Source organism: Physeter macrocephalus, chromosome 4, assembly GCF_002837175.3.
Source record: "Physeter macrocephalus isolate SW-GA chromosome 4, ASM283717v5, whole genome shotgun sequence".
Classification (NCBI taxonomy): domain Eukaryota; kingdom Metazoa; phylum Chordata; class Mammalia; order Artiodactyla; family Physeteridae; genus Physeter; species Physeter macrocephalus.
This window is the reverse complement of record NC_041217.1, coordinates 109,606,190-109,632,991: the sequence shown is the minus strand read 5'-3', so window position 1 is coordinate 109,632,991 and position 26,802 is coordinate 109,606,190. Positions and strand designations below refer to the sequence as shown.

The following is a 26,802-nucleotide window of genomic DNA, read 5'->3' as shown; positions in this document are numbered from 1 at the left end:
AGCCAAATACGAGACTGTTAGCTGGTGATGGTTTTTTCTTTCTTATTCTTTCCTTTAAGAGATTTTAAAATGCAATGATTACTGGATATACAGCAATCATCCTCTCTCTCAAGGACAGCCCCTGAGAATGGTCCAGACCAGGGTTGGTGAGTTGTCTGAGGTCAGATCAGGCATTGTTTCCACTGATGACAGAGTCAGCACAGTCAGAATAACTGCAAGCAAGATTAGAGAAGGGTATGGAAAACACATTCTAAAGCTACGGCAAAAATAAACAGGACAAGAATCCAACAGTTTCCCTCATCAGTTAGGTTTAAAAAAAAAAATAAGCCCAGCATAAAGCTGCAAAGACATTAAATATTGCTTTAAAATATAAACACAGTTCTTGATGAATTATAGCCATCAATTTGCTCAAAATAATAGTCTTCAAACATACTACATCTGATCTTAAAATACCCATTTTGTCTCCCAACTCAGCTACACATTATAGTTCCCTCCAGGGCATAGATTAGCCTAATAGCTACTTTTTACAACAGCAGAATATAGATACTGGAGGGTCTTCTTCTAATCTGTACTTTCCAGAATTGGGCAGATCTTTGCACTCTGATATAAATATACGAAGTTCAGTCTCAGGGAAGCCATCTTGTTGGTAATGCTATACAAAAGAATAAAAAAAAAAAAGAAAAGTTTTCATTAATAAGTCCCTTGAAAACAGCTTTATTTCAAATTCAAAGTGGATCATTTGGCTACAGAGGTGGGGATTTTTCTAAAGGGATAGTTTACTTGCTTCCAAGTATTTTCATGGGGATGTAGCCTCTAGAGCCAGTCTTAGGTTTGGCTAAGGAAAAGTGGGTCTAGGATTCTGCAGTGCCCTCCTGGGCTCTCTTTTGTGGGTCTGATTCAACCCCAAATGGGCATGTTGAATCTGAATCTGAGAGCTCCTTCCAGGTAAAACCCAGCCTGCACACCCTTTTGGAGTCTCTCTTCCAGACAAACAGATTTATTTAAAGGCCTAATATTTATATCAGTTTGGGGGTCTAAGATCTCTAGAATGGGCCCCAACCAGCAAGGATCAGAAAGAACTCACCCATTTGACAAGTGCTCTGAGACCATGGAAGAAGGTTAACATCTAAACTACGAGTCTTAGGCTTGTGTCATCCAGAGCTGTCAACTCACGTTATTCTTTGAGACCTCAGATGTCACCCTCGAATAATATATATATATAGCTCTCTGCATGCAGAGTTGAAGGTAGTGAATTTTTAGAGCACCATGGGAAGGGATTTGGACGGGTACAACTACATTCTTTCTCAGTCTCCTTGGTGACTCTAAGCAAGTCTGCCAAGCAAGTATTGAGGACAGTCGGTTCCTGACATCTGATTCGGTAAGAATGAAGTCAGAACCCTGGCTTTGTGAGCAAGGTATTTGTAATTATCAATTCATAATCCATCAACTCCTGATGGCCTTTCTCCTTATCCATTCGCATGGCATCATGTTTCATTACCCCTCTCATGCTCGGAAAGAAAAGTCCCCAAGTGGAAGTGTCTATGCCAATAGTATACCTAACAGTATAAAGTTATTAGAAATTTAAATACATATGGATATTTATTCTGCCTTTCCATATTTCAAAGGGCTCAAACTGATTTTTAAATATTCAATGTGGAGTGACAATATGAATGATAACAGCTTTTCAAATCATGTTCCTGACTGTGTAACACACACATGGCTCGTACTTGACATATTAATCCCTTGACTGTTCTGGAGACCAGGCCTCTGGCGTAGTCCCACACAGGGGTTCATTCCAAATGAAGAGGTCAACTTTTCTTTAAGAAAAGTGGATTTTAAAAGCTCCCACAAAATTTTGACTGTCTGTTTCACTCACTCAGTATCTACTGATCCTTATAATTCTAATAAACTATTTGAAACCCTGTCTGAATAAGCACAATTACTCAGAGACAAAACTTTCAACATTCTAGAAATTCTATTTCTCTTTCATTTCTGTTTTTAGCATCTAAAATTGAGATCCTTCTTCTCTACTCTGAAGAAATTACCGTTCCATTGATCCCCTCACCCTCAGGTACTATATTTTATTGCCACTCTGCAAGTTCTAGGAAAATGCTGTTCCTCTTTGTTCTTGATGAACCTACCTTAATTGTTTCATACGTATCAGTGATCAGTGCAATAAAAAGACTTAAAATCATGTATATAAAGAGGCTGATGAATGAGTAGAGGTAAATCCTGCTAAAGAGCCAGACCAAGTAACTCTTTTGCTGCATTTTTGCAAATGTGGCAAACATATCATCTCCATTTATCAGCGAGAAAAGGCACTCAGAGACCATGTTCAGAGAACGGAACTGGAAAAACAAGAAAGAAAAGTTCACTTTACTTCATGTTCCTTCTCATTGGAGACTTTGATCATGACACCATATTAAAAATAGTGGGACTAGATATCCCAAGTTACCCCTTCAAACAAATAACCTGGGGTAACCACAAGCATTTTTTTTAACAAGAGAAAATCACACAAAAGTTTAATAACATGTACACATTGGAGACACCCAGGAAAACGGAGTCATTCCTCCAGGCATTTGTTTTGTGATGTACATAACATGTACATGCCTACTGTTTTTCTTGGAACAAGCAGCTCCTTCAGATGCTCCTCTTAATAGGAGCAGCCTGAACTGAAGATAGGAGAGCTGGTCTGCACCTTCAGTGCTTTTCTGAATCAAGCTTTACCCTCCCATTTACCTTGGTAGAAAGAGATCCTTGAAATGCTTCTGTGAGAAACACAGGTCCCAACCATGCATACTCATGCTTCTCATTTTAAAGTTCATGCCATTTAAGATGATGGCATTATAGTCAAGACTATAACTCTGGTAAACAAAATATTCAATATTTCTACAAGTTTCTCCCTATACTACTTTTTAAAATAAAGTCAAATTTCAATAAGACTTAACTAAATAGCCCACTCTAGTATACACTGATGAATCAAATTGGCAAGCTTGACTTCACTGATGGTAAGAAAGACTTAATTATCTGACATATTCCACAAAAGGAGATGAGGCAGTCAAGTGAAATCAGTTATCCTCTCAAAGTGGTCTTACCTTACCAATTTATAAACTTGGCAATAGATACATTACCTACAACATTTTAAGACTGAGTCACAAAGTAAAAGGAGCTTATTTTAAAAGGATAACAAGCCACTGGCACTACTAAGAGCTTAACAACAACAGGAAAAAAATTGTTTATCAGTACCTTATCATGGTAAGGCCCCAGCACAATCCATCCACAGAAGCAATAGCCTAAATAAATCATAGCTGCACAGCAGCAGAACCTCATGACATTGGGCAGCGCTGCCTGAAGGGTGAGAATAAGGAGCTGGGAAAGGAAGAGAGGTCATTAGAATCCCTTTGTCCTTTAGACAAAGCAGTGCAATAACTTTGAAAGAGAAATACCAGCAGCTTGGAGAACCATGGAATTCCTTACATTGTATTTCTGAAAGAAACCAAGGTATCGGATGACTCCTAGCCACACAAGCATGGTAGAGGTACCAAGAAGTATGCTACAGACATCATAACTTGTCAGACTCTAAAACAGAGTGGAAAAAATTATCAGTTATGTAGCAGAAATTCATTTGGGGCAAAATTATTTGTTGAGTAGCAATGAGTCGGCACTGTTCTAGATGCTAAGGACAAAGCCGTGAACAAACAAAATTCCCTGCCCTCATGAAGCTTATATTCTAGTGTGGAGAGAGAGATGATAGAAATAAATTAGCAAAACCCTTAGTACATTAGCTGATGGTAAGTGCTGAGGAGAAAATTCAGGGGAGGGGATAAGGGAAGGCTGTGTGTTGCATTTCAAATAGCGTGGACTGTCCACTGAACAGGTGGCCTTTGAGTAAAGACATGAAGGGAGTGAGGGAGCAAGCCAAGCAAAAATCTTGTGGAAGAGCTTTCCAGGCACAGGGACCTGTAAGTGCAGAGGCCCCAAAGCAGGAGGGCGCCTCGCAAGATAGTGAGTCTGGCTGGAGTGAGCTATGGGGGAGAGTGTGCAGTCATAGAGGTGAGAGCGCAGGTAGTTTAGGGCCTCACGAGTGTAATTTAAAAACTTTACCTTTTATTCTGAATAGACTGGGGAGATTGAGGCTCTGAACAGGAGTGATATGTTGGGAGCAGATTGTTGGAAGAGTGAGATGGTTACTGCAATAATGCAGATGAGAGCTGACAGTGCCTTGGACCAGGCTGGCAACAGTGAAGGTGATGAGGTGATTTTTTTAAGGTAGACAAATAGGATTTTCTCTTGGATGAGATATGGAGGAGAGGGGATTAGTGAAAGAGGAGTTGAGGATGAATCTATGGCTTTTGTCTTGAGCAACTGAAAAGAGTTGCCATTAACTGAACTTAGAAAGGCCATGGAGAAGCAGGTTTGGACTGTGGAGGTGGAGATTTCAGGAGTTCTGTTTCAGGTATGTTAAATTTGTGAGGCCAGGTAGACATCCAAGTGAAGATGTGGAATAGACAGTTGGATATGTGAGACTGGAGTTCAGGGAATAATTCCAAGCTGGAGATAGAGATTTGAAAATCACTGGAAAATAGACGCTATTTAACGCAATGGGACAGGATGAGATCACCAAGACAGTGGCAGAAAAAGAAGGTGTCCAAGCACCATGCCTTGAAATACTGTCACTTTCATAGGTTGGTGAGATGAGAAGGAACCAGGAATGGAAAGTCAGAAGACCAGCCAGTGATTTAGGAGGAAAACCAGGTAAGTGACAGCCAGTGAAAAAGTTCATCAACAAAGAGGGTGTGCTTGCAGTGCTAAAAGCTGCTGATAGGTCAAAATGAGGATAAATAATCGATTATTGAACGTAGCACCATGAGAGGTCATTGGAACGTTGCCCTGGAGTGGCAGGGCAGCCTGACTGGAACAGATACAAGAGGAAATGGGAAGTGCAGAGTCAGGAACAGGATTAAATACTCTTTTAAGGTCTTTTGCTATATAAAGGGGAGCAGAGAAATGGGGAAGTAGCTGGAGGGAGAATAGGTTGAGATTTTGCCTTTTTAGAAAGGAGAAAAAAAACCCAAAAACATGCTGATGGAAATATCGTGGTAGAGAATGAGAAATTGAGGATGCATGAGAAAAGGAGGAAGAATAGCTGGAGCCATGCCCTGGAGTAAGCAAGCAGGGATGGCATCTGAAAGGCAGGAAGTGGAGAAGCTGGCCTTGGATAGTAACCTAAATAATATATCTACAGTAGCAGAGAAAAAGCAAAGCATATGGGCACTGATGCTGGCAGCTATATAAGTGAAGTGGGAATTTGTGGAATTCCTATTTTGTTTCTATTATTTTGTGAAATAGGAAGTGAGGTCATCAGCTGAGAGTGAGGATGGGGCAGGGAGTATTACAAGTTTCAAAAGAGAAGAAATATGAAATGATCAGCTAGAAGACAGGGGGAATGAATAGCTTAGAAAAATGTCGAAAGATTGTTGGACACCATTGAGGCCTCATTGAAGTTAATGGTAGGTGAGGTTGGTAAAAATAAAGATTTGCTGCAAACCTCCTCCTACTCCTCTTTTTATGGTCCCTAAAGTTAAACATCTATTCTAATGATATATACTACATTGACATATAGTGACAGCTGCTCCATGGCCTCCTAAACCCATTCTCTCCTTCTGAGGTACATGCCTGGGCTATCTCCCCCAGCTCCCTTGCAGTTAGATGTGACTAAATTCTATCCAGTAGGACTGAACAGAAATGAAGACTGACATTCTGAGCCAAGGTTATAGGACTGTGAGAGACCTACTACCATACCAGGTTTTCCCTTCCATGGGTTGCAATCTGTTTGTGAGGCAACCCAGAATCAATCATGTAGTCTGGGTGAGCCCTTAATGGTCGGCAGAGAAAAAGATGGGACAAACTTGGATTCCTGAATGGTGTGCAGCTGAGCAACTTGCCAGCATGTAAAATCCACCCTGACTATTACAGGAGGGAGAAATAAATTCCTGTCTTAACTGAGCCATTGCATTGGGGGATCTCTGCCCAGGAATCTGAACCATAAGAGGCTCCCCACATGGATCATACTCATATTTAGTTGTAGTCAGGCTAGAAAAATATAAATTTGAACAAGATTAGTTTGAACAGTATCCGTTTTGCTTTGTTTTGTTTTGTTTTTGATTTTTGTTTTAGGGGAGGGTTGATATCCAGGCTGGATTAGTCCTAACTTAAAATGGAAAACCTTGTAGTACATAAATAGGAAAAGTAGGAAAATGGGAATATTCTCAATTTGAATGGACAAAGGGAACAACTGCAATGACTCACACAATAGTAGTTTGGGCTCACTTCCCTCCACCTGCCCCAGCCGACTCTTTTTGTTGAAGATTCTAGTATTTCTTGTAAGAACAACAAAGGACACCTTTTACTTTAGTTACCTTGGAGTGTGTATGACTTTTGGTGTGTGTAAGAATTCACAGGCCGAGGATGGGGCAGGGAGTATTACAAGTTTCAAAAGAGAAGAAATATGAAATGATCAGCTAGAAGACAGGGGGAATGAATAGCTGAGAAAAATGTCGAAAGATTGTTGGATACCATTGAGGGCTCATTGAAGTTAATGGTAGGTGAGGTTGGTAAAAATAAAGATTTGCTGCAAATCTCCTCCTACTCCTCTTTTTATGGTCCCTAAAGTTAAACATCTATTCTAAAGATATATACTACGTTGACATATAGTGACAGCTGCTCCATGGCCTCCTAAACCCATTCTCTCTTTCTGAGGTACATGCCTAGGCTATCTCCCCCAGCTCCCTTGCAGTTAGATGTGACTAAATTCTATCCAATAGGACTGAACAGAAATGAAGGCTGACATTCTGAGCCAAGGTTATAGGACTGTGAGAGACCTACTACCATACCAGGTTTTCCCTTCCATGGGTTGCAATCTGTTTGTGAGGCAACCCAGAATCAATCATATAGTCTGGGTGAGCCCTTAATGGTCGGCAGAGAAAAAGATGGGACAAACTTGGATTCCTGAATGGTGTGCAGCTGAGCAACTTGCCAGCATGTAAAATCCACCCTGACTATTACAGGAGGGAGAAATAAATTCCTGTCTTAACTGAGCCATTGCATTGGGGGATCTCTGCCCAGGAATCTGAACCATAAGAGGCTCCCCACATGGATCATACTCATATTTAGTTGTAGTCAGGCTAGAAAAATATAAATTTGAACAAGATTAGTTTGAACAGTATTCGTTTTGCTTTGTTTTGTTTTGTTTTTGATTTGATTTTTGTTTTGGGGGAGGGTTGATATCCAGGCTGGATATCACTTATATAGCTGCCAGCATCAGTGCCCATATGCTTTGCTTTTTCTCTGCTACTGTAGATATATTATTTAGGTTACTATCCAAGGCCAGCTTCTCCACTTCCTGCCTTTCAGATGCCATCCCTGCTTGCTTACTCCAGGGCATGGCTCCAGCTATTCTTCCTCCTTTTCTCATGCATCCTCAATTTCTCATTCTCTACCACGATATTTCCATCAGCATGTTTTTGGGTTTTTTTTCTCCTTTCTAAAAAGGCAAAATCTCAACCTATTCTCCCTCCAGCTACTTCCCCATTTCTCTGCTCCCCTTTATATAGCAAAAGACCTTAAAAGAGTATTTAATCCTGTTCCTGACTCTGCACTTCCCATTTCCTCTTGTATCTGTTCCAGTCAGGCTGCCCTGCCACTCCAGGGCAACGTTCCAATGACCTCTCATGTTGCTACGTTCAATAATCGATTATTTATCCTCATTTTGACCTATCAGCAGCTTTTAGCACTGCAAGCACACCCTCTTTGTTGATGAACTTTTTCACTGGCTGTCACTGGATATAAGTTAATCCTAACTTAAAATGGAAAACCTTGTAGTACATAAATAGGAAAAGTAGGAAAATGGGAATATTCTCAATTTGAATGGACAAAGGGAACAACTGCAATGACTCACACAATAGTAGTTTGGGCTCACTTCCCTCCACCTGCCCCAGCCGACTCTTTTTGTTGAAGATTCTAGTATTTCTTGTAAGAACAACAAAGGACACCTTTTACTTTAGTTACCTTGGAGTGTGTATGACTTTTGGTGTGTGTAAGAATTCACAGGCCCCACCCCCAGAGTTCACATTCAGTAGGTCTAACGTGGGGTATTTACCAACTACCCAAATGATCCTGATGCAGAGGACTGTGAATCACACTTTGGAAAACTCAGCCTAAAAGATTTCTGGACTAGATTTTTACAAATTACTGTTATTTCAGGTTTACTCAATACAATGTTTGAAAGAAATCATTTACTCTGAGAATTCTTAACGTTTTGGAAAAAATAAATGACCGTTAATGCAAATCTGATACTAACAATGACATAAATAGGAAAAAATTTTACCTTAGCTTGGATTTCCATTTTCAGAATTGATCCAGTAATGGTTAATATGTCACTAATAATAATCATAATATACCATCCATTGACGAATTCCATTCGATCAGAAACAGAAACTTCCTTCTTATAATGGAGGAGGAAAAAATTGACAAATTCCTTTCGGGAAAAGAAGGGAGGCACGGTGAATTTCTCTACCAATCAAAATATCCGTCACATTCCTAGAAAGCAGTGATCCCTACCTGCTGAAGCTGAAGTCCTCTCACCACAGATCGAGCACACAGGATTAACGAAGCCAGGCATGTCAGAATAACGAAGGCATCAAAGATCATCATGTAATGAGTGTTCTTCTGAACTGGAAGGAAAGTGGATTACCTGCTTATGCAGTGAAACATTCATATGGTGACATATACTTCTTCTTTTTCTTTTCATTTTTAGCATCATTTATTTTAACTGCTGCATTGCATACTTCAGTATAGATGTACAATACTATATTTGTAAAGATACTTGGATTGGAATCTGGTTTTCCCTACTACAAACCATTCTCCAGGTCCTCTTTGTGCACAGGTGCAAGTGATCCTTTAGGTGGATGAATATCCAAAGATGGAATTGTTGGGGTAAGGCATATGCATCTTTCTAAAAAAAGATCTAAGAAATTGCTCTCCAGAAAGATCATGCCAGTTTATATACCTACACATATCTCCACATCTTCTCCATATTCCTTAATTTTGGCCAATTAAAAGAGCAAATGATTTGAAATGCCATCTTTACCATGTACCAAATGGCCGTTTGTATTCAAGTACCATATCTTACCCTTCTGACGTATTCGTGTGTTGTAATGCCTAAGAAAAATACCTCTCATTACTCTTTCCTAGAATTTCTGCTGGCTAGTCTTGCTTGTTATATTTCCATATATTCTTCAGGACCAAATTGTCAAATTCCAATAAAAATCCTACAGGTAATTTTGGGGGGGAATCATGTTGAATTTATAGATCAATTTAGGAAGACTTGACATGTTCATCATGTTGAATCACTTGTCCAAAAACATAGTGTGCCTTTTAATTGATTCAAGTCTTCTTTTTGCATCCTTCAGAAGCATTTTCAAGTTTTATACAGATCCTTCACACTTATGTTTAGAATAATTTAAATAATTCAAGCATTCTTTGCACAAAGACAACAAAGAGAAAAGGCTCTGATACAGATTCTTCCATGAGTATTTAAAGGAGACTAAAAGTCCTTCTTTTAAAAATCATCACAACCATCCATCAAAGATCTTTACTTATCAGCTTGTAGTCTTTTGTTCTTAATACTGTTAGGGTTCCTGCATATCCTATTTAAATATACTTATCTAGGTATAAAATACTTATTAAGCATCAGGTGTGTTTCTACATGCTGCAAGTATAATGGGTGAACAAGACAGACAAAGCCCGTGACCTCGTGGAACTTCTATTCTACTCCAGCGATATAAGAGAAAAAAGTGAACAAGTAAATGAAATTATTTTCTGATAGGAGTAAGTGATATGAAGAAAGTAAATCCAAATAGCTAACATGCATTGAGTGCATTTCCTGCCGGGCATACTTCTAAGAATTTTATAGGTTTTAACTCACTTGCACTTCACAGCAACACCCACGAGGTAGGTGTGATTATCCCACTTTGCAGGTGAGAACTGAAGCACAGAGAGGTCACAGAACTTGCCCAAGGTTCCACGGCCAGTAAGTGGCAAAGTCAGGATTCAAACCTTTGCGGTCTGTCTCCAGCATCCATCACTTTGTGTTAGTGGCTCTTAGCATCCCTTGGGAACTTGTTAGGAATGCACATTCTCCTGCCTTACCCTAGAGCCAGTGAATCAGAAACTGTGTTTTCCTAAGCTCTCCAGGTAACACTAAATTTTGATCACTATTGTGAGGGAGCTTTGGCTGGGGGAATGGGGAAAAGAAAGGTTCACTTATACCACACAATGAAGGAAGGCCTCACCAAAGAGGCAGTGGGTTTTAGCTGAGACCTGAGTGACAAAGCAGAGCCACCCATGCAGAGATTCTGGGAATCAGTCCTCTCAGAATGAGCAGAGCCCGGTGAAGAGAGGTAAGCAGAGGGCTGGCCGTCACATGCTCTCTTACACAGTGTGTCTTTACTTAACAAGTTGTACTGCTCTATGCTGATAGAAAGAACTCAAGACTATTCTGAAATGAAGCATCCCGTAATTTTGTCAAGAGGCATCTAATTGTTACACGAAGGACTAGATCTACTTCAGAAAAACTTAAAATTCAAGAAACAAACATTTGAGAGAAAGCCTATGTTCCAGACACCTTCATATGCTCTCATTTTCCCTATTCTCAAGTTTGTGGTGAAGTATTACAAAGTTTACAGATGACAAAACAGGCTTGTGTTTCAAATAAACAACTTTGTGATTGAAATAAAAGTTTGCGATTCAAGATCTTCATATATTTGAAGTTACCTATTAGTGAAAAGAATACTAGAATGAGGAAATTTTATTTTATTTTATTTACTCATACTATCTCATTACTACATCTGAACTTCGTGAATCCATTAGTAGGAAACCCTAAAGCAATTATTATACAAGTATGGTCTGAATAAAGATTCCCTGCACATTCCTGGGTCTCACCCCCAGACCTACAGACTGTCTTGTATGAAGCTGGAGAAACTGCATCTCAGCAGGTACTTGGAATGATGCTTCTGTTCAATAGAATCCGAGACCCTCTGACCTAATCATTAAAGTCTAGCACAACACACCATTACATATCAATACAAGGGACTAGGAAATTATATCAATTCTTTCCAGTCAGTTTTTTTTTTTTAATTTTATTTATTTATTTATTTTTGGCTGTGTTGGGTATTCGTTTCTGTGCGTGGGCTTTCTTCTAGTTGCGGCAAGCGGGGGCCACTCTTCATTGCGGTGCGCGGGCCTCTCACTATCGTGGCCTCTCTTGTTGCGGAGCACAAGCTCCAGACACGCAGGCTCAGTAGTTGTGGCTCACGGGCCTAGTTGCTCCGCGGCATGTGGGATCCTCCCAGACCAGGGCTCGAACCCATGTCCCCTGCATTGGCAGGCAGATTCTCAACCCCTGCGCCACCAGGGAAGCCCCCCAGTCAGTTTTATCCAGTTCAGCTCCAAAATTCTCAGTGATACTCAGTTTACACCTGAGTTTGTGTCCATATTTCTAGGAATGCACCCTTTCCTTATTTTGTCTACTTTTTTGACCTAGATAGAAGATAATTATAAGGTGTGGGATACTTCAGGGTCAAATCCTACCTGACTTCTCACTGGCTGTATGACCCCATACACACCAAAATTCACTGAGCCTTAGTTTCTTCATCTGTAAAAACAGAGATGTTACCTATCTCAAAGATATTTTAAAATATTGAAGTGAGGAAGATGTAGGTGGAAGTATTATACTTATGCAATAAGCACTCGATAAACATTGGTTTGAGTATATGTGATTTTCTTTTCGCTGGGGGGATTATAAGCATTTTTTTCTTTTTGGTAAGGAGTGGGCCAGTGAGGGCACATGGAGAAGGCAGGAAAAGCCATTTTGATTACTAATAACTTGGGAATTACTTGGAACATCAGATAACTACAATGAATTGATCTACTTGCAGAGAATTAGGAACTTGGGTATGGTCCAATTCTTTCATTTAATGTTCCACACATCCTTGGGACAGGTAATTTAATAACCATTTAATATTATTTAATAACCATCTTTAAAACTAGTAAAATTCATCACTTACTTGATCCAGATACGTGCCAATCTTTACATTCTCTGATGGAAATGTCATTATCTAAACTTATCTTAATTCTTCCACTGTGGGCTTTGTTGTCAAATGTTATCTGTGAAGAACAGGAAAAGGGTAAAAAACATACCTATAGTTTTTAAAGCCAAGATGCCTCTATGCATTAATTAGGAAACAATTCTTCCAAAGTTACAAGAGACCAGACTCTTATCTTTGACCTGTTGCTAACTCTGTTCAACCTTGGGAAGTTCTTTTTATTTCTCTGTGAGCTGAGAAAGTTGAACTAGATCTTCCATAGAGAACATTTAGTCTCTACAATCCTGCTTCCAGGACAGTATTCAAGCCCTGAACCACTTATAAAACAAAAGAATTTCCCCCTCCTTCCCATTCTAAGCACCTCTAGATGCCCTCTTACAATGAGCAAGAGCAAGTACAAGTATGTTTTCCTCCGCCTTCCAGCAGGGCCTCAGCTAGGGATAGATTTTTAATGTTGTTGTAATTCTTACTAACACAGATGCTCATTATTTCTGTCTTGAAACATTTCAAATGGAGCTTTTTTGATTTTCCTTCTAGGACCAGATTTCTTCATCACTATAGAACCATATGTATTACAAAAGGTGTGGTCACAGGGAACCAACAGCATGTCTGACTTCAATGATAACCATTTTGGGACACCAGGCACCAAAGGGGACAAAGCCATGCCAGAACACCTTTCATAGTTCTTCCATTGTCTTCCCCTTCTAGCTCCTTCCACTTTCCCCTTGCATACACCAAGAAGGCAAGCTAAGGAAATTAGTCTGGTTTGGGGGTTTTGTTTTTGTTTTTGGTGCCTCTTCTCTCAAGTCCTAAAGAAAAAGAAAAGTTCTTTTAAAGTCTGTCATTTAAATAAGTTTTATTGAAAATCTTCATGTGGGGTAATCAGATACCACTTCAGATATAAGATTTCAAATAAACTTAATAAGTTTAGTTACTCTGTTTCTCCTCATGTTGGACTGTAAGTTTCTTCCCTTGACAAGCAACCAAGGACATTGTTAGTGTCTGCCCATCTCCATAGCTGCTGAGGGAACCAGCCCACAGCCTCACATAAGGAAGATGCTCAGTACTATTTGAATGAGTCAGAAATCCTTGCCAAGGAAAAACCATGCTTTTCCCAAACAAAGAGCCTCAGGGTCTTACAAATAGTAGATGCTCATTAAATAAATTTTGGCTTAATGTCAATCACATCTAAGTAAGGTTTAGAAGAAGCTGAATTCTTTAAATGAAGAAGAAAAAATACTGGGTGTAATTAACAACAGATTAGATAATACAGAAGAAAAAAAGATTGGTGAATTTGAAAACACAACAATAAAACTATTCAAAATGAAAGAAAGAGAAAAAAAGACTGAAAAAAAAAAAGAAAGAAAGAGAGCTGTGGGACAACTTCAAGTGCCCAAATATACATATTATTGAATCTCTGAAGAGTAGGGGGAAAGAGACAGAAAAATATTTGAAGAAGTAACACTGAGTAAATGTCAAATATAATGAAAACTATAAACCCATAGATCCAAGATACTCAATGAACCCCAAATACAAGATACACGAAGAAAACTACATCAAGGCATATCAGAATCAAATTGTTAAAATCAGAGATGAAGAGAAAAATTTTAAAGCAGCCAGAGGGGGGAAAATACATCCCATACAGAGGAACAAAGATGAAGAAGACAGCAGATTTCTTAGCAGCGACAGCAGTTTGTATTGTTTGTATTTTTAGTTTGTAAAAGAGCAACATCTTTAAAGTACTGGGGAAAAAACAGTCAAACTAGAGTTCTATACCTAGTGAGACTATCCTTAAAAAATGAAGGTGAAATACTTTTTTCAGACATACAGAAGCTGAAAGAACTTATTACCAGCAGATCTGCATTATAAGAAATATTAAAGGAAACCCTTCATGCAGAAGGAAAATGATACCAGATGGAAACCTGGAGCTACACAAAGGAGTGAAGCACTGGAAATGATAACTACATGGGCAAATATAAAGACTTTTTATTATTTAAGTTGCTTTAAAAGATAACTGACTGTTTAAAGTGAAAATAATAACAATGTATTGTTCCAGTTTATATCTGGAAGTAAATTGTATGACAACAATAATGCAAAGGCCAAGATGGGAGAAATGGAAATATACTGTCAGGTTTTTATGCTATACATGTAGTGGTATATACCATCACTTGAAGGTAGGCTGTAATAAGTTACATATGTGTACTAGAAATCCTAAAATAATAAAACAAAGCGTTATAGTTAAGATAACATATGAGATAGAATGGAATCCTAAAAAATACTCAATCCAAAAGAAGGCAGAAAAAGAGAGAAATCATATTAACAATCACATGCAATTTAAATGATGTAATAAGCACCTTAATTAAAAGGTAGAGATTTTTAGGTTGGATAAAAAAAGGCAAGACTCAACTATATGCTGCCTAACAAGAAACCCACTTTAAATAGGACACAAATAAGTTTAAAAGGGTGGAAAAAGATATGCCATACTAACACTAATCAAAAGAAAGTTGGAATGGCTATATTAACATCAGACAAAGTAAATTTTTGAGCAAAGAATATGACTAGGGTTAATGAGTGCCATTTCATAATGATAAAAGAGTCAGCTCAAGTGAACACAAGAATCCTAGATGTTTATACACCTAATAAAGAGCTTCAAAATACAGGATGAAAGAATTTATCAAACTACTATGAATGAATGCTAATGCACTCCTTTTACATTATAAATCCAACTGGGCACACACAGGATAGGCTTAATAAATAGCTGTTGAATGAATCAAATATCTACTACATACCATATACTTTGGTAGGTCCTTCATATATGTTATCTTCTATCTTGACAACAATTTTGTCAGGTAGGTGGGCATTAATTCTGTTTTACAAATGAAAAAACTGAGGCTCAAACCAATTAAGTAATTTGCCTAAAGTTACATAGCTACTTACTGGTGAGCTGACATTAAAATCTAGGCTTGTTTGACTCCAAAGACCTTGCATTTTATATCAGGCATGCTGCCCCAGTTCATGTTTACTTACAGCAATGAAGTTGCACTAATGGCTTTTATTATCAAACTACCTGATAGGATATAAGTTCCACCACAGTTCTGTGAGATGCACTGCTAAATCCACACTACACAGATATAGCTTGGGATAATTCTACAAGAATGGCCAAAATATGACATTTGCATGTGGCTAAAGGCCAACTTGCTTTTACTGATGTAGTGAGTCATGACAAAGGATCTAGTGTTTTGTTTACTCAATCAACAAATATTTGAGTCACCTACTATGTTCTCTGAGGGATGAAAAGATAAAATGGTTCCTGCCTTCAGGGAGCTTTCAGTCTAGTAGAGTTGATGATAAAGACCTACAAAATCCTAAAACAAAGGAGAAGGTGGTAAGACATACAAAATACAAAAATGAAAACAAAATCTGGGAGTTCAGAACACAGAATGTATTGCTAACTGAGGAATCACAAAAGGGTCCATGAAGGAGCTGTCAGTTGACCAAAGACTTTAAGGATTATAAGACTTCTGAAAAGTATCATTTTCCATGAGAGACAGAGAGAAAGAGAGAGGCAGACAGACAGACAGAGATACAGAGAGAGAAGAGAGAAGACTGTGTATAATAGCTCAATTTTTTAAAAATCAAGTAATTTTGAAAATAAATAACTTGCTGGTTAATATTAAGATCAAAATCTGTAGCCCAAATAAAAACAGTCTTACAGAATTAGTGCTTTTTCTTATTAAGTAATATGCATAATTATTACATTATCCTATATTCTGAAAATATTTTTAACCTCAATTTCTGAAAACTTGATTTCTTACAGCCAATTAGTTGAGTATCATGGACATAACTTTTGATACAAACTACTGCTGAAGTAATAGAAATTTGGACCACATGAAGGCAAGTTGTTATCAAATGCTGTCCTACATATGCCAATACAGCATTGTGTTACTACTGACTCTGATCCTCGTGAAGTGATGAACTCACATGAGGGGCATCTTGTGCTGCCTAGAGAGCATCAAAAGCTCCATTTGCAACTGGAAGACAGAGAAGAACATAGATGTGATAGGGTAGGCTGAAGGTGAGGAAGCTAACCAGAGCACTAGAGGCAGCACAAGGGAGGCACGGTGAGCAAAACCCAAAGGCTACAAACATCCACAGTGAGGAAACTCGGTAGCAAGAACCCTTGGCAATGACCTCAAGCAGACTGCCACCAACTGCTGAGAGCTGACCATACAGAGCCTACAAACCTCTGTTCCTTTGGTATTTGAACACCTACTCTGTGCCAGGCACTGATCTTGGTACTAAAGACACAGCAGTGAACAAGACAAGGTCCCTGCCCTCGGAGAACTTACACTGAGGTACAGAAGACAGATAATTAACAAGTAAACAAGTTAGTACAGTAGCCATCCCTTATCCATAGGGGATATATTCCAAGACCCCTAGTGGATGCCTGAAACCGCAGATAATATCAAACCTTATACACAATGTTTTTTTCCTATACATACACACCTATGATAAAGTTTAATTTATAAACTAGGCACAGTAAGAGAGTAGCAACAATAACTAATAATAAAATAGAACAATTATAACATATACTATAATAAAAGTTATGTGAATGTGGTCTCTCTCCCTCTCAAAATATCTTGTACAAATTAAATGCCTTTTTCCATCTTAACCACGCACTTATCACACACTTTGGACATAATTTTTGCAGTTTGGGGTGCAACAGCAAAACTAGCATGGATTTATTTTTCCGTCTTCACAATGTCATGGATAGAAGATTTCTTCTTCCTGTAGATTTAGCAACCTTAGCATACTTTTTTTTTCTTTCTTTATTAAGTTGAGAGCTTTCACTTTTTCACTTAAAGGAATCTTTTAGCATATCAGAGTTGCCAGCATCACTACTCTTGCCCTTTGGGGCCATTGTTGAGTAAAATAAGGGTTACTTGAACACAAGCACTGTGATACTGGGACAACTGATCTGATAACTGAGACGGCTACTAAGTGACTAACGGGTTGGATACACTGGACCAAAGGACGATTCATATCTGGGGAGGGTCAGAAATTTTTCATTATGCTACTCAGAATGACATGCAATTTAAAATTTATTTCTGGCATTTTCCACTTAATATTTTGAGACCAAGATTGACCTAGGGTAACTTACCTCAGAAAGCAAAACCGCAGATAAGAAGGGACTACTTCATAACAAAATAGAGCTAGCTGAACCAATGCTTCCCCTCTGCACATCCAAGTGGGATGGGAACATCCTATACATTTGATCACCCCTTAATACAAGTAAATAAACCTGTAACTAAATAAAACTATTTTTCTCCAGATAGGAATCAAATTCAGCCCAGCCGACACTCACAGTCAGTGTAAAGTCGTAACAATCTGGGAGCTCGTGATGACGAATAGTCTGCAGATTAATGGCCTTCAATTTAAACTGCAGCTCCACTGTTATGAGTCTAGAAGACAGGAGACTTTAGTGCAGTGAAAACATATACACACAAACATGAGTTACACTCGCATCTGTTCCCTCACCTGTGAAAGTCCAGCATTAAGCTGAGTTTTTCTTCTAGTGTTCCAACGTGAAAAGGTTCATCTGGCGCCACAAAGAAACATTCTGCCATAGAAAGGAACAAACCATAATATAGAGCCTAAAATAAATATAGAAAACTGTATCTTGAAAGGATCATATGTTTAAAACTAGATATTCAGATTCTGGTATTTTTGTAAATTAAGATTTTTAAAGCTAAACATCCATACCATGTGGTTACAGTGATTTGTTTGTTTTTAATACATGACTATGACATTTCTGGAGTGAATGGGGCTGGAGAAAGATCTGAACTCTATCTCACTAGTCTTCTACAGAATGCCATCTTCCTTTCTGTCTTTTTAAGCCTAAACTTTGAGGCCCTTCTTCCTTTTCGTATCCTAAGCATAGGTTTGAAGCATCTGTAGCTTCTAAGATAAAATTTTCTAGGTTTAAAGGATCTTTTTTTAAAAATATGATGTGTTGACAATTTTTCCTCAATAAACACTGTTTTAAAAAAGAAAGATAGCATATTAGAAGGTTTTCACTAGTCAGTACTATAATCCTTTACTATTCTTCTCAAAGAAAAAGTCCCAGTTGCTATTGTTAAAAGTACTTACTTTTTGACTCGATGACCTAAGCTAATGTTTTAGATACAAACTGCAAATAGAACTTTGCTAATAAGAATAAGCTGTTCTATTCTAAGTTCTGGTTTTCATTCCCTGCCCACCCCCCCAGGCCCAGCCTACCCCAAAGACACTGAATAGTGAAGTGCTGTTGAGCAGAGAGAGTTTTATATACATCAAGAATTTGCAAGCATACTGTTTTATAAGGACAATATCTGTCTATTTAACTGGCTTATCCAGCAGAGAGGCTGTGGAATAAAGTGGCTAAGGGCATGGCCTGGGTCAAATTTCAGCACTGCCTCTCACTAGCTCCATCACGAGCAGATCACTTAACCTTCTGAGCCACACTTCAGTCTTCTATAAAACGAGGATAATAATAAACTTGCCTTGTTGGTTTTTGTGGGGTTTTTTGTTTGTTTGTTTGTTTTAAGCATCATGAGTTATAGTGAAGTACCTGACACAACTCTGATAAAGTTCTTACTATGACCTAATAGCACAGGCCAAATCAATGTTTTCAGAGATGAAATTAGTATAAATAAGGATAAATTGATTTATAAATAAGTATAAATGAAGGAGTTAAAAATGGAAGTTCTAGCTTATAAAAGAACATCACCAGTTTCAATTTCTGGATCAATGTCAAAGGTATCATTTCCAGGACAGATGTTTCCTTGCTTGTAGAAGTGCTGACAGATTGCCATGGCTGACTGCTCCGTGCCCTTGTTCTCGTAAGCGTGATTCCCAACTGAGATGTTGCGTAGCTGCAAGTACTTCAACCAAAAAGAGAAACAGAAAAAGGTGAACACCCAGCCAGGTGGAAGTGAAGCCATGATTCCCACCCCCACCCCCTACTTTGAAACGGCAGGTTCCCACCTCCTGTCCATGTGGAGACTTGCACGCTAATATGCAGAGTAATTAACGTGCTACTGTGCACCAGGACCGCAGAGGTCAAAGAGCACTCTTGAATTAATTAGAGTTCTGGGTTCGAGTCTCACTTCTGTGACCTTGAGCAAGTCATAGACTTTATGAGCTGCTGCTTTCTTATCTGCAAAATTAAAGGCTTAATTTAACCTTACATAAATTCTCAGGTTCTTTCATCCTTTAAAGAACTATGTTTAGGAACTGACTTTTACATTTAATGTGAATATAAATTTTATTTATCTTTGAACTATTTCCTATAAAGTCAGAGTTCTGCTCTACTATAATATAGGAAATGGGATAAAATTGTTCCAGGGTAACCAGCAAAACTTTGTCTAAAAATAATGTATTTTAAAAATCTTTATCTTTGTAAGAATACAGCTTGGTCACTTTCATAGCAATTTTCTCTTACTGAAAGCCCTCCCATGGCTTCCTGTCTCTCAGAATAAACTTCAAAGCTCTTTTCCAGGGCCTGTTAAGCCCTGAGAGACCTATAGCCCTATCCCTGGCCCTTCCCTTACTCCTTTGCACACTTGCCTTAAACATACTAAATGTTTTCTAGCCTCTAGGGCCTTCGCTGTTGCCACTCCTTCAGCCTGAAATATTCTTCCCCAGACTTCAAGTCCCCAGAGAGGCCTTTTCTGACCATCCTGAGTCCATTGTTAATATTTTATGCCACTTAATTTTTTTTTTTCATAGCACTCATCACTGTTGGAAATCATCTGATTTTGGCTAAACTTGTTTAAAATCCATCTCCTCCATTAGAATGTAAGTTCCACAGGGCAAGGAATTTATCAAGTCCACTGCTCTAACCCCAGCACTTAGAACAGTATTGTAGGCAGATAGGGTAGGGGAGGTCCCTGGAGAAAGAGAACAGGCATGGCTTTCTTGACATAAGAAAAGCCATTTTTGGCCTAAGCCTTTTTGTGACCTAATGCTGGTCCTTGAACAGGTCGCAGTAATTAATAATATTAAGGGAACCATAGAAGGCACAAACAGTCAAGAGAAGTAACAACAGCAAAGATAATACATCAATTGTAAAGATTCCCAGTTCTGTTTCAATGGTAAAGATTAGCCCAAAACACTTAACTGCCAGGTCAACGGAAACCTAAGAGATGATGATGTTGACCTTTTCTGACCCTCGTGACTTCAATCAACTAAAACTTGGACTCTGTTGACAGCCCAAGCCCCTTCATGATTATACACGTACCCTTAGCTTAAAACTTCCCCAATTTTGCTGTTTGAGGAGACACTGCTTTGGGAAAGATTCCTGGTGTTCTCCTTACTTGCTGCAAGTAATAAATCCTTCCTTCTCCTGACCTTTGGCTTGGTTGTGTCTTTAGGTGTGACATCCACCAAGTGGCAAACCCAGTTTTCAGGTAACAGTATGAGACAGAGTCAAATTAACAGTGAGGTGAAAATCACTATAGCGTGATAGTGCAGGGGTCCCCAACCCCCGGTCCGCAACCCGTTAGGAATCAGGCTGCAAAGCAGGAGGTGAGCAGCAAGTGAGCAAAGCTTCAGCTGCCGCTCCCCATCGCTCACATTACCGCCTGGACCACTCCCCAACGCCACCAGTCCGTAGAAAAACTGTCTTCCAAGAAACTGGTCCCTGGTGCCAAAAAGGTTAGGGACCGCTGAGATAGTGGATCTTTGTTCACTAGAGCTAATCGACGCACACCAAGATGGTAAGTTGCTAGGATAGGATCTGTGATTATGGCACCAACCTTTCTGCTAGCATTGGGATTGGGAAAACGAGCCAGAAATCTACAGTGATATAATTAAGCTGCATAAATCATTAAATAGCATTATGTCCTACATATAGTGGGAAATAGTATAATGCTGGAGATACTCAGTTTTTTTTTTTTGTTTTTTTTTTGCGGTACGCGGGCCTCTCACTGTTGTGGCCTCTCCCGTTGCGGAGCACAGGCTCCGGACGCGCAGGCCCAGTGGCCATGGCTCACGGGCCCAGCCGCTCCGCGGCATGTGGGATCTTCTCAGACCGGGGCACGAACCCGTGTGCCCTGCATCGGCAGGCGGACTCTCAACCGCTGCGCCACCAGGGAAGGCCTAAACTTAATAATCTTAAAACAAGAATCTCAAAGCTGAATATCTCCAGCATTTTACTATTTTTTACCTTACAAATTGTAGGGCATATTTCTATTTAACAACATATGCAGCTTACTTCTATTACTATAGATTTCTGGCCAATTTTTGTAATCTGAATGCGATCAGAAAGCCTTAGCATCACAAATACGTATTTTATCTCACTGTGCATAGTTTGTCTGCACGATAAGGAGAGCCATAATTGACTATAATAATTTTTTGAAGAAGAGTTGTGATATTTTTGAAATGTTATCTACAGACTAACTCAGGTTAGAAATACTGACTTCAAGAAAGCTTCCAACGATTCCCACAAAATAGGAGATTTTGGACTTGAGAAAGTACTATTTGTAGCAAAAACAAATTGATCAGAAACTCTGAATAGAAATTTGAATCATCTGCATGAAAAACAAGCTTCCTTTTTGAGGCAGTTAATCAATATTACAATAAAATCATTGTCATGTATGACATAAGGCCCTTACTTATTTTTTAAATGAACTTTCAGGTCTTGGTTACTATACACACTCTGCAAAGTTAATATCCTCATTATTTTTTAAGGGTCCCTGAAAGTATAAACTCTGAAGACTTAATGACTACTTATAGCCAAGGTCATGGTTAATCATTTTAAACCTTTGAGGTTCTCATGCCAAGCTCTAGCTCTGACTCTTTTAATTAAGTCTTTAAAGTTTCTGTCTCTCTGTTACTAAACAAAAGCTTTTCTCAACTTCTAGTTCTGTTAAAGTTTGTTGGCAACATTAAAAAAATTTAACTGTTTTATACATGTCATTTACATATTTCATTAAAAAATGTTCACCCTTGTACAACTGAATGTCAGTTTCTATTATGTACATTGCTAACAATTTTCCAGTCTAATCTTTTTCCCAAGTGAAGAATGCATGTGCTTGATTTACCTGGTTCACTGCGAAGATGATCTGATCATATACATCACTTTTTGTGTACACTGCATATGTGTCATCCATTCGGTCTATACATCCTTTTAGGAAGAGGTGTTTGAATGCTATAGTGTTCTCTTCCTTGAAAGCTACCACCATCTGGTTACTTAGCCCAAAAAAGATCAGCTTAAAAGAAAAAAAGAAAAAGTAAGAGGGTCAAAAAGTAATGAAATAAAAGGTCTCTATAAAATGATCAATTCATCTATTCAAGATTCAATGTCTAATTAATCCTGAATATATTCAATAGAAATTAAAAGTTTGGCAGCTGTGAATTAATTTGTCCTTAAAGATAAGGTGGGTTTCTAGTTTTAAAATAAAAGAAAGTGATTTTGCATACTTTCAACATTTATTTTCATGTATGATCCCACTTATGACATTTTCCCTACCAACAAAAGCTTTAGGAGTTCAGAGAAGCCCTTTAGGAGTTCTTTAGCTCAGAGAAGCAAGGTAACTGACTAAGGAAGTTGGAAGGTTTCTCTAAGGAAGAAAGAATAATAGAAACCCTGAAATATGTGCATAACTTGGGCAGGGGACATTTGACGAGCACAGGGGAAAGGCCAAGAAGGTCGAGTTGAACTTAGAACTTTGGGGGGACATTGAGGACACCAGCATAATTCAATTAGAGAAATAGTGAGAAAAAAATGTGAACAGAAAGACTAGAGTCAGATGTTGCAGGGGCTTGAATGGCAAATAGAAGAGTTCAAAATGAATTCTGTAGAACAAAAAGGTCTTGAAGCAGCTGTGCAATACAACCTAAGAAATATCTTACATAAGTTTAAGTCCTATAATCAAACTATATTCCTAGGTCTAATTACCAAAACTGTGACAATAAGGCCAAAAATAAAAATATTCTTTCAACTCATCTCTAAATTAAAGTATATTAACATAACATATCCTTAACATTCATGCAGGATTGACCCCAGAGTTTTACATGAAACTCAGTTGTCCTCTTGCTCTCTCTCCCATACATACATACACACACACACACACACACACACACACACACACATACACACGTGCGTGCGCGCTGTAAATTTAGAACATATATTCTGACTTAATACCAGAGTAAGGGGGGCAACATATATTTTATACGGAAATGGGGAACAACACTGAAAACCTATGTTCAATACACTATTGCAGGAACTTTCTTCATACTAATCCCACGGCATAGTTCCTAATACACCCATTTTACAGATGCATACGTGAAGACTCAGAGAAGTTAAATAATTTTTACAAGTCACATCAGTAGCAAGTATATAGTCAAAATTCTAACCCAAGTCTAACAGACTAAATCCAAGCTCTAACTATCCAAGCTCATGCTACACAAAGTATCCATGGTCTGATCAGGGAAAAATAGAGTCAGAGTAGACCAATCTTTTCGCCTCTCACCTCCCCTTGTGATGTATGCCCTGTACCCCACACATGTCATCACTCTCTACCTAACTCGACTCTCATTTCTAAAGACCCCCTTTAAGCTGTGTCCTATTTAAATCTCAGTAAGATGATAGCTTGATATTCCAGGGATTTTACATCTATCGAAGCTGATGATCAAAAAGCCTCCAGAGAATTCCCAAAGATATTTTTACCAATTCATTCAAATATATGAGTACCTTCACAAGCCAGCACTGAGCTAGAAGACACAGTTCCTGCCCTCAAGGGCCTAGGGGCAGACAAGAGTACCACTGGCAGACAGAACTGCTATAATTCAGAGACTGAGCCAGGTAGTGTGAAAAGGGAAACTTTTAGTAGGATGCCTATCATCATAGTCATCTTTCTTTTGCTGCTGCAGACACAAAATCTCCAACTTAACAGAAATACCACTGTCTTTTCCCTGAAAAGAGGAAATCTGTCATAAAGTCACCCTTATTTGCTCAATTACAAAGTCTTTATGTAATATTTGTCTGATTGTTCCAAGGTAGATTAAGGAAACATCACAGTTAAGAAAAACCCTCAGTTACTTCAAAAAAAAAAAACTTACCTAAATGCCTTTTATATGCTTATTACTAACAGGCTTAACATCTTAAACTGTTAGTCAATTTTCCTCTTGACCACCCTAGGAAACACAGGAAAGTTAGATGAGCTCCCTAAAAGATTTAGGAGTATTTAAGAACATAAGTCTTACACAGACCTACTAGAGAATGGACTTGAGGATATGGGGAGGGGGAAGGGTAAGCTGGGACAAAGTGAGAGAGTGGCATGGACATATATACACCACCAAACATAAAATAGATAGCTAGTGGGAAGCAGCCGCATAGCACAGGGAGATCAGCTCGGTGCTTTGTGACCACCTAGAGGGGTGGGATAGGGAGGGTGGGAGGGAGGGAGACGCAAGAGGGAAGAGATATGGGAACATATGTATATGTATAACCGATTCACTTTGTTATAAAGCAGAAACTAACACACCATTGTAAAGCAATTATACTCCAATAAAGGTGTTTAAAAATTAAAGAAAAAAAAGAACATAAGTCTTAGAGGGAATAGAATCTGAGTTTGAATCTCAGTTCTATTCTTCTAGTTTCCTGACTATGACAGGTTATTTTACTTCACTAAGCCTCAGTGTTTTCATCTGTGTAATGGGGATACTACTACCTAACTCTGATTTGTTTTAAGAATTGAATGTGATGATCTAAAATGTTTAGGCCGAAACACAGTAAACACACAAGTGGTACCTATCATTCTAAGTAGAAAATACTCATGTTCAACTGACACAGGCTTTCCCTCCAACTTATCAGAAACAACACAGATAAATATTTTCACTATTGTGACACACTACATTATCAGCTGGATGTTAAGAATTTCAATTCCAGCTTGCCAAATATAATGAGAACTGAACATCCATTTTTATGTTGATATGTTAGAGGGAGAGAACACGTGCCTCTATAGTCTTGATTCCGCCAGTGGCAGTACTAGTCAGTACTAATCATGTGGCTCTATAAATATCAGTTCCTTATTCTGTAAACTGAAGGATTCCAGTATTTATCCAATAGAAGTATTGTTGAAATTAAATGAAATAATGTCCTGGAACAAAATAATCACTCAAATGTCAGTTTCCTTTACACAACACCTAGCATCAGAAACTTAGGCAAGAATTTCACCAACTTCATATGACTGTAGAAATAGCCTTAGCTTCTAACACCTTAAGCATTTGTTCTCAATTATCAGTTAAGATTAGCAATTTCAGAGTTAAAAAAATTCTCCTTGAATACCAGTTGTTTATTTACTTATGCATTTTTCACCAAATTAAGAGAAAGCATTAATAAAAATAAATGTATCACATCTATTTTTCCTATTAAAATCTTTTATTTTTGCCCCTTTGCTTTTAACAAGAGATAGTTACTCTCACCATCAAGAAAACATACCTTCACAAGAGTAAATCATAAGTATATATAAAGAATCACAAAACATAATTTCCCCCCAAAATGTTGAGATGGCAAGGAAATGAAATTCAACATCTCCTGAAATGAAGTCTCATATTCCACTATCTATGCTACTCCTTTTTTTTTTTTTTTTTTTTTTGGTGGTATGCGGGCCTTCCTCTGCTGCGGCCTCTCCCGTTGCGGAGCACAGGCTCCGGAGGCGCAGGCTCAGCGGCCATGGTTCACGGACCCAGCCTCTCCGCGGCATGTGGGATCCTCCCAGACCGGGGCGCGAACCCGGTTCCCCCACATCGGCAGGCGGACGCAGCCTCTCCGCGGCATGTGGGATCCTCCCAGACCGGGGCGCGAACCCGGTTCCCCCGCATCGGCAGGCGGACGCGCAACCACTGCGCCACCAGGGAAGCCCTATGCTACTCCTTTTAATCATCTCCACATTCTTCCACTTCAGTGCTCCCATGATCACAGGGATGTGAGAATCCAAATACTCTTAACAAAAATCCTGAAGTTTCTGAAGAGAGAGAAATTCTCAGGAAACTAACTAGGGAAAAAAAAGAATCCTCTGGTTGGGCAACAGCTAGTTTCCACAGTTGATTTAGAAATCTTCAGCTAAGCTTCTTGATTGGAAGCCAAATATTAAAATTTTCTTTTCCTGAAAACCAATTACATTATGTGAGTAAAATTGTAACTTAATGAAAGATGAGAAGGAAAAGAGTTAGAGAAAAAAAAAAACAAAAAAACCAAAGTCTTCTTTCACAAATATTGAAGTGGGAGGGTTTAAGATTGCATATCTCCTTAATTATTGTTCTTTATTATGCATACAGTTAAAAGTTATAAAAAAAAAACTGTCCATAGTCCTCTTTGTTAGTAAAAGAAGACTTCACTAAATTCATGATCTGAGATGGTTACCTGGATGGTCACCATTGCCATTTTTAGAATTTGTATGGCAAGTTTCCACGGTTTTCTACCTCGAGCCCAGAACTTCTCACAAGGATTCATGAAAAAAAATTTGAGTTTTCGCCTCATCTGGTCTTCTAATAGAAGCTCCTCAGAGGGAGATGTATTCTGGTTAAAAGTGCAGCAATTTTCTTCTTCATGAGAGCTGCAGCTACTTATAACAGCCTCAGGATTTGCCAT

General features: G+C 38.6%; 1 protein-coding gene across 2 annotated transcripts; it reads right to left on the bottom strand.

Annotated features, from left to right (window-relative positions):
* Positions 1 to 268: 268 nt before the first annotated feature.
* On the bottom strand, positions 269 to 26,802 carry MCOLN3 (mucolipin TRP cation channel 3). 2 transcript variants are annotated; one of them, XM_007121557.2, is made up of 12 exons: positions 26,575 to 26,802; positions 22,250 to 22,417; positions 18,934 to 19,087; positions 17,703 to 17,784; positions 17,530 to 17,626; positions 12,126 to 12,225; positions 8,620 to 8,732; positions 8,387 to 8,536; positions 3,478 to 3,579; positions 3,247 to 3,369; positions 2,142 to 2,348; positions 269 to 652 (listed from the first exon to the last, which is right to left on the bottom strand). In XM_007121557.2, the coding sequence occupies exons 1-12, from the start codon at positions 26,800 to 26,802 to the stop codon at positions 518 to 520; spliced, it is 1,659 nt and encodes a 552-aa protein (XP_007121619.2). In that variant the 3' UTR covers positions 269 to 517. The 2 variants fall into 2 exon arrangements, with proteins under 2 accessions (XP_007121619.2, XP_007121620.1); XM_007121558.1 differs by lacking the exon at positions 22,250 to 22,417 and having other exon boundaries at positions 518 to 652.

Coding starts and splice junctions, on each gene's coding strand:
- MCOLN3 (XM_007121557.2), bottom strand. CDS start 26,802: ATGGCAAATCCTGAGGCTGTTATAAGTAGCTGCAGCTCTCATGAAGAA. Junction 2,349..3,246: donor TGGGGCCTTACCATGATAAG/GTACTGATAAAC, acceptor TTGTTTTTCCAG/TTCCGTTCTCTGAACATGGT. Junction 653..2,141: donor ATACGTATGAAACAATTAAG/GTAGGTTCATCA, acceptor TCTTTTGTATAG/CATTACCAACAAGATGGCTT.